The sequence below is a fragment of the Syzygium oleosum genome, unplaced genomic scaffold (genome assembly GCF_021117445.2).
Source record: "Syzygium oleosum isolate NSW1041296 unplaced genomic scaffold, Sole_v2.1 Sole_v2.53, whole genome shotgun sequence".
NCBI classification, from domain to species: Eukaryota; Viridiplantae; Streptophyta; class Magnoliopsida; order Myrtales; family Myrtaceae; genus Syzygium; species Syzygium oleosum.
This window is the reverse complement of record NW_026607537.1, coordinates 175,487-183,693: the sequence shown is the minus strand read 5'-3', so window position 1 is coordinate 183,693 and position 8,207 is coordinate 175,487. Positions and strand designations below refer to the sequence as shown.

At 42.1% G+C, this 8,207-nt stretch overlaps 2 protein-coding genes across 4 annotated transcripts; both read left to right on the top strand.

Annotated features, from left to right (window-relative positions):
- The first annotated feature begins 30 nt into the window (after window positions 1–30).
- Window positions 31–3,605, top strand: LOC115691179 (uncharacterized). 3 transcript variants are annotated; one of them, XM_030617750.2, is made up of 5 exons: window positions 31–285; window positions 1,141–1,414; window positions 2,316–2,552; window positions 2,626–2,843; window positions 3,102–3,605. In XM_030617750.2, exons 1-5 carry the CDS (start codon window positions 281–283, stop codon window positions 3,364–3,366), a joined length of 999 nt encoding a protein of 332 aa, XP_030473610.1. In that variant the 5' UTR covers window positions 31–280; the 3' UTR covers window positions 3,367–3,605. The 3 variants fall into 3 exon arrangements, with proteins under 3 accessions (XP_030473610.1, XP_030473612.1, XP_056163407.1); XM_030617752.2 differs by having other exon boundaries at window positions 32–263; XM_056307432.1 differs by lacking the exon at window positions 31–285 and adding an exon at window positions 456–628.
- A 667-nt stretch (window positions 3,606–4,272) lies between these two features.
- LOC115691180 (germin-like protein subfamily 3 member 4) lies at window positions 4,273–5,343 on the top strand. Its single transcript, XM_030617754.2, has one exon. It carries the CDS (start codon window positions 4,517–4,519, stop codon window positions 5,174–5,176), a length of 660 nt encoding a protein of 219 aa, XP_030473614.1. The 5' UTR covers window positions 4,273–4,516; the 3' UTR covers window positions 5,177–5,343.
- Window positions 5,344–8,207: the final 2,864 nt, after the last annotated feature.

Sequence of the window (8,207 nt, the reverse complement as noted above, 5' to 3'; positions counted from 1 at the left end):
CTCCTCCTCCTGGGCCTAGAGCCCCCAACGGAGAAAAGTCAAGTTGGGTGGGCGTGGGAAAGAGAGAGAGAGAGAGAGGAGACGAGATTACTTGAGGGGAGGCAAGAGCTGAGCTGAGCCTTGCCCGGACGACTTCTGTCTCCTCTCCTTCATCATCTGCTGCTGTTCATGATGGTGGAGCTGTCGACGACGTCCTGACTTCTTCTTCTTCTTCCTCTTCTTCTTCCTCAGCTCCAACCCTCATTCCTAGTCCCCTTTTGCAGGTGCTTTTCCGTCTCTCATGGGGTAATCGTATTCCCTTTTCCCTTTTCTTGTTTTTCTTGTTTTTTTTTTCTGGGTCGGACTTTTCTTGCTTTGCTTTGTCGATTAAAGATTTTTTTGCCCAAGACGACTGGTAAGCCCCGGCTGCAAACCCTGGATGCGTGACTCCTCTCTGTCTCTCTCTCTTCGCGTGTGTCTGTGTGTGTGTTTAAAATTAGAAAGAGGGACGGCGGGTTCACTCTGTTGGCTGCTTTTGCCCGCCACCTCAATTTGAGCTCCACCCGCAACTACGCTTCTCTTTTACTTGTCAGCTCTCGAGACCCTCTTCCCCGGATGCCCGTCATTTGATTTCTTCACTCTCTATCGGGTGAGATATCTGCTGCCTTGTTTTCTCCAACTGGGTTTTTCACGAATGCCCTACTCGCCCAATATCTCTAATTGATTGGTTGGACTATGTTATTCCTCGTTAGATTACCAATTTGTGGACGCTGTTTCAGTTTGCGAGCAGCCCCCTTCTTCATCTGCGCATTTGAAGTTTCTGATCTGGCACTGGACATATAGGCACTTCCCATGGCGTTGCATACTTCCCTGCACTTTATGATAGTTATTACTCGATTGGACTGTCATATGTGTAGCTAGCTTTCATCTTGCCAGTTAGAAATTCCGTCTTCTCAGTGCATGCTTTCACCTGATTAGCTGAAAACTGTGCTACTTAACGATGAGATATTTGAGGAAATTTACCATCTGGCCTTTGTTTGACTCTTGCAAATTGAAGTGATTGTCACCGTCTTAGATGTTAGATAGAGTACGTTGACTGATTTTATTTCCTTTTTTTACCGTGCTTCCTTGTACCATGCTCATGTTTTATCCGTCCCGCAGCCTTCTCCCTCTTTACATCAAGATGCCTGATTCATCACAAGAAGTTCAAAAACACGATGTGAACCCTGAGCAGCTTCCAAGGGAAGATAACGAGTATGTTAGGCTGGTTGTATCTGATGAGCCAATAACAGCTGAAGCTGACAATTTACAACCTCAAACAGACGAAAGATTTCACAACTTTCTGTGGTGGACCAAAGTCTTGTCATTGTTGACTATTATTACTATCGTTGTCCTTGTTTTCTTAAAATGGGGAGTTCCATTTCTACTGGGAAAGGTACATTCTGTCTAATCCACACTCACAATACATGCATGCAAACATATAGCCTTCAGGTATTCACGTATCACGAACAAGCCAGCACTCTACCGCATGTGCATGTGCAATGCATGCTCTTCCAGCCACCCAATATTGTCTCTGTTTATACTTCGATGATCGTATCGCAGAATGTGGAGAAATTAGAAGTTTCTTATTGGTGAATGAGCTCTTGTTAACTTAAACCCTGATTTTAGTCTCCAAACCCATCAAATCTCTTGTAAATCATCTAGATGTTGGCAATTGTTTGTCTTTCTGCAAATGCTTATGATTTTGAAGATGCAAAACTGGTCAAAATAGCAGAGCAAGTAAAGTATTTGTGGCATAGCTGAAATGAGTTCCTCATTACTAATATATTTGCTCATGGTAATTGTGGCCTCTTGGGGAATCGATATTGTGTCTTTCATCACTTGCTACAGCTAGTACTAACACATCTGAGAATTTTTCCTTTCTTTTTTCTGTCTATTGGTTTGATTCAGTAACCAGTAAACATAAAATATCCTTTTGTTGTGTTACGTGCTGTCTTCTGGGTTCTTGAAGGAAGGTGGTTGCATCTACTGTCTAATATTGTCATTCATTTGATTAGAACCTCTGACAAGTTTGCCATTGTATCACCTACTATTTGCAATTAATCACGTACTTCACAGTACCGCATATACCTAGACAAAAGGAGCCAAATATGGTGTAAGTGGTCAGCTTACAAGCATTTTTAGGAAAATTGGAGCTAATAAAAAAAGTATGTAATTGTTTTGGTTGAGTGTTCCAGTGTGAAATGGCATTATTTTGTCATTCTAATTAACTTATTTTTAATCGCTACTGATGATCCTCGTAACCAGAAATGTCCATTGCTTGTTCTTTATTGTAGGTTCTCTATCCGATTATGCAATGGGAAGCCACTGCGTTCGGTCGTCCGGTTCTTGCCTTGGTGCTTGTTGGTTCTCTGGCTTTCTTCCCTGTAATATTAGTTCCTTCCGGACCTTCCATGTGGCTGGCTGGAATGATATTTGGATATGGTCTAGGTTTCATAATTATAATGGTTGGAACGACTATTGGAATGGTCCTGCCCTATTTAATAGGACTACTGTTCCGTGATCGTATACATGTAAGGGACCTCGTTCTTCAGATGACCTTAGTGAGTAAATTGATTTATCACTAATTACTCTGTGTATATGCAGCAATGGTTGAAAAAATGGCCCCGAAATGCAGCATTGCTTAGACTTGCTGGTGAAGGGAGCTGGTTCCATCAATTCAAAGTGGTTGCGCTCTTTAGGATCTCGCCATTTCCCTACACTATTTTCAATTATGCAGTCGTAGTGACTAGTCTGCATTTCTGGCCCTACTTGTCTGGATCTATTGCTGGAATGGTACCTGAAGCTTTCCTTTACATCTACAGGTATGTCTTAGTTTCCTGCAAATATGAATTCAAATAGTTAAAGCACTGATTCTCCACTTCTGTCCTATTATGGGTATCACCGTGGTCAGTTGATGACAATCTCCGAGCAAATGAGCTTATTCTTAGCTTCCTGTTTCTTTACCAAACAGTTGATAAAAACTTGTGATGCAACATAATACAAGGTAGAATTCTGGCTGTGGAGTAATGCATGGTATGATTGCTTTATCTGATATACATTTCTTCTTTGATTTCATGCAGTGGGAGATTAATAAGGACATACACAGATGTGAAGTATGGGAATCATCACTTGACCACAGTTGAAATTGTATACAATGTTGTCTCTTTTATTGTTGCAATTGTCACCACAGTTGCCTTCACAGTTTATGCCAAAAAAGCCTTACGTGAGCTCGAAAAGAAAGAGGCTAATGGGGAGGACTCTGCATCTGATGATGGCATTCTCGAGATGGAGAAACTTTCTCCGGAAAGACCCACACGTACCAATTCTTTGTTACCTTCGTTATAGATTTTAGATGATTGATACCTGTAAATAGTTGAATATGTAGAAAAGGCTTTAGGGTTCTGTACTGTGGGCCATTTATTTTTTTTCTCCTTTCCTCCTCCACTGATGGCCTAATATGGTTTTTTTGTTACTATAATAGTTGAGAATAGTGGTTAAAGACCTGCTCCGAGTGGAGCATTTGCACATTACTTGTTTGAAGATCTATAGCGGCTAGAAATGGGGACTTTCCTGCATTTCTTGGACTTGCTGCTAATTCTTCTCTTCTTTTCCCCTGAAGCTGAGATGGATCAGTGTGAACACTTAATCACCCTGTACATGTATCTACTCTGTATCGACAATGTGTTCTAAAGTAAGGATCTACATATACTGGTGCAAGTTTTGTACTAATTATTAGCTATTGATTTGCTCTAGATCTACTAATTACAATATAGATATTGTTTAAAATAGTAGTTGATTATTGGCTCTTGGAACATTTTCTGTGAACAAGTACCTTTTTTTTGTCTTCGCTTTGAGTCTTCTTAGCATCATTAATGCGAAGGGCATTAAGTGGTCATGAGGGAGCAGCACATAGTTGGCTCGTATTTGGCACATAGTTGGCTCAGTCCATATATGTTAGATCGTTGGAAATGTATGCACGGTAGTCAGTGTAAATAGGTTTGTTGAAGCATTGAATCGAAAGAAAGGAATGCTTTTACGTTTTGCAAGAAAAGACGAACTTACTGACATTTTAGGGTCGATAACCTAACATGCTCTTTCAAATGGCTGAGTCTAATGTGCCTAGATAGACCTCGGAAGCGGATGCAAAATGGAGCCAAAATTAGGTCATGAGTACTGATATTGCTGTGTTAACCTTGTGTTGAATCATCCGGGCTCATCCGTACGTGCACCAAGGAGAATCAGGCACCCGAAGAGTGTATCCCGTAGAGTTCATCTTTCCTTGAAGCAAAAACGCAATTCTTGGAGCATAACCTACTTCAAGTCCAATCCACGTTAATAGTGAACTCAAAGCTATACTCCCCCTCCTCAATGCCTTGCAATGGCTGCAATTGCAACCTCCAACTGACCCAACACAGACACTTATAATAATAACCCAAAAGAAGGGAAGGAAGAATTTGTCTAGAGCAGTGGTCCCTCCTACTTAACCCAACCAAAGATGAATCCCAATCGAGCTCTTAATCTCCTCTCGTTCATTGTCTCCTCCATTACCTTGTTCCATGTATTCGTTGTGGCGGATCATGAGAATCTTCAGGACATGTGTCCTACCGCAACATCGACTGTTCTTTTCATGAATGGATACCCCTGCAAGAGCTCTGCGAACATCAGTGCATCAGATTTCAAGAGCTCGAAGCTGAGCAGCCCGGGGGACACCAAAAACTTCCGACGATCAGCAGTGACACTGGTCACCGCCGCGGGCTTCCCTGGCCTCAACACGCTCGGCCTCTCTGTCGCACGGTCCGACATCGAGGTGGATGGCCTGGTGGTGCCACATTCGCACCCGAGGAGTGCGGAGATGATGTACGTGTTGAAGGGAGTGGTCATAGCCGGGTTCATGGACACGGAGACCAATGTGTTCCAGAAGCGGATGAAGGAAGGAGAGGTGATGGTATTTCCAAGAGGGCTACTCCATTTCTGCTTGAACGATGGTTTTGACGCGGCCACCGTATTCTCAGTGCTCAACAGTCAGAACCCTGGCTGGGTCGGCATTGCTGACGCCATGTTCCCATTTCAACCCAACTTTGATGATGTAGATGTGGTGAACAAGCTCAGGACCAGGTTGATTGCTTCTTCCATGGATAATCATTTGCGTGGGTAAATCCTACTTTGGGCCGACTCTTAGTCACTCATGTCTGATTTCTCTATGGTTGGAGGCATGAAACTGCGGCATGCACGCGTGTTTTTCTTAGGCATGTAATATGTATGATATGAACATCAACTCGACTCTCCATAAATGCCAGCATTCCAGTGCTCCATCTGAAGCTATATCCATGTTTAAATAGCTTACATTCCAGATCTCTTTAATTAGCCGATGATATGAATCACGACATGACGGAATCGGGATAACAAGGTAAATCATAAATTGTTCAAAAGTAATCGATTTATGGTCCTGTAATCATCGAACTCTTGAAGAACTTAGAATGTACATTAATGATGGTTACTTGCCATTTTTTTTCCGCTGAAAGGGGAAAACGATACACACTGCCTGAACAAGTCCGCATGTGAATGAAATCTCTTGTGCAGGCTCAAGTGTAGAGCCTAAAGGAGTTAACTATAAATTGAAGCAAACTGAGAGTGTCACTTGCCTTAAAAAACAACCAATTCTCTCTTCTGGTTTTTGACAATATATCTCCATCTTGTAGGGAGATTTTGATTATTTTATTTAGTCCTAGAGAGGATCTTAGTTACTGTAATATGTTAAAAGTCCTCTCAAAGTCCTTGATTATATACGTGCGAAATGGCCAGCAAAGGCTGTAAGAAGAATCTTTGGAGCCCATACATTCAACTGTCGAGTCGACAATGAAAACATTTACGGAAGATCAAAGTAATAAGTTCAATGAAAGAGAAGTTGGAGAAAGAGGAAACCAAAATGTGAAAATCTATAAATTACTCCCGAACTTCTATTTTCATCTTCAGGAAAGTAGGGATCATGACATGTCCATAAATGGGAGTAAGATGTTTTATAGTCCTAATAGCGGGATGGAGGAGGGGAGTATTATTTTTGACAACATGATAAGATAAAAGGTGCTCTTTTAATTGAAAAATTAGCAAAACAACCTACAATCTTGAGAGCCCTCCAACTTTTGATTCCAGACATTCTAATCATCTTCTGTGGTTTCTGCCAAGATCTGTCACTGGAAAGAGAACTGGAAACTGACCTCTAACATAAAACTAACATCGTTTAGTCTTCTGAAGATTTTTGAAGGCATCGAAATGCATCTCAAACCATGCCCTAAACTGTACTAAAAACAATCAGGAAACAAGACTACTTGCTTCCAGCAAGCAGGAAGTTCATGACTTTCTGCAACACTAGCAGGTAGAGAGGAACTCTCACCTTAGACTTGACCTATCTAGAGAGTAGTAACCCAACCTTCATTTCTCCAATAACCTGAGTAAATATCTGCAACATGCGCAACTTTCTGATAGTCTTTACTTGCTGTGTCTGCTGAAAGTCTCCCAATCAACTCATCAGGCATATCAAGCAATCTAAGAATCTTTGATTGGAGGTACTCCACACCTTGTGGCAACTCGTGCGATAGCGTGCAGCTTTGGATTGCTAATACTTCCACACAAGCAAGTGATCGAATCTCCATACTATGCAGTCGAGTCTCGCATTTGGTCAGGTGTAATATCTTGAGCTTCTTAAACTCCCCAGCCAGAAATGACAAGGTTGATCAGTCAAAAGACAGATTCAATTCAAGATTCAAAAGATTTAGCAAATGTTAGAAGGGATTTGAGGGATCGTGTTTTAGCTTGCAGTAATTCAGCTGCAGTCTGACCAGGTTATTATCGGACTGTATCCATTTTGGTCGAAAGTTTGATTGCAGAACGTTGTGAAAAGATGTTCAGATACCAAAAACTTGTTTTCAAATGGCGAGGAGCAGTCGTCAAATCTCAAGGACGGTAATTTCTTCAAGTTTTTGAGTTTGTTTTGCCTCTGGTTTCCGCAACAAGACTGCGGAGAACCATCTACGACTCATCTATTCCATGATTGACTCTACTAGCCAACATTCCGCCTGTTGTGACTATAGCAACAGGCACCCCCTTCGGATCTTCTTAGATTCACTCGGAAATGTCCTGCAAATAATCAGGCATGAATTGCCTTGAAAAATTCTGCTACAAATTTGAGTCCAAGATGCTTCCAGGGATAAAGGCTCTGGGAAATAGACCAATGCGTCCATTCCCACGTCGGAAACTGGTGCAAGATCAGCATTTCGTGTCGCAAGCATTATCTTGCTGCTATAGTTTTTTTTTTTGGGTTATGCATATTGGAGGGTGTTCCAAGCGTCCATGCTCCTCACGTCATGTAAAACTACTAGGTATATTCGATCGAGCAACAGTTCTCTGATTAGCATTCTCATTCTATCACCGTCTAACTTCTAGAATTCATAAGAAGTTGCCGTCTTCATACTTTTGTGAAAATGTTGAATGATATCTAGAATCTCACTAATGTTGAAAGAGTGAGTCACGGGAACACTTGCTTGCTTGTACCGCGGAATGCTTTTTCACGACTTGGCCCCCAGAGACTTTCCTTTCAAGGGCGGTTTTCCCCAACTCTCCCATTCCCACGACCGAAACTCCTTTTTGCTAGCAAGTTCCACCTACAAGCGAGTTGATAAGCTCTTCCATGGGGTTGCAATCCCCACCTGACCAGCTTCCTCTGCGAAAAGGGTATCGCAAGGCGGCCCCGTTGGATGTACCGGCAGCCGTTGGACTGCTTGAGAGATTTCCTAATGATCCGGCTCTGTCTCACACGAGTCAAACTCGGTGGACGGTGATTTATGAATCACTGAACATGGTCTCTCAATCCATGCGAGATTTGAGATATTACAAACTCCCACTTATATCACCAGCTTACAAATAGAGCCTTGGGGTGATCATTGTGCTTACATGTGTCATGTTAGGCTCGAAGATCAAGCTCATATCCTATAAATGTGCTTTGCAATGTTCAACTGGGGATTTAGTCCGTGCCGATATTGGATTGGGTCATGCCTTTTAATGGAAGGCCGTTACTTAAACCCACCCATTTGCCTTTCGTTCCTCTCGATCTCAATAGGCTGGCCACCGGCGAAACAAGTTTACTTACCAGGCTTGGTAGTAAAAGAAAAGAAAAGCGAAAAAGGAGAAGA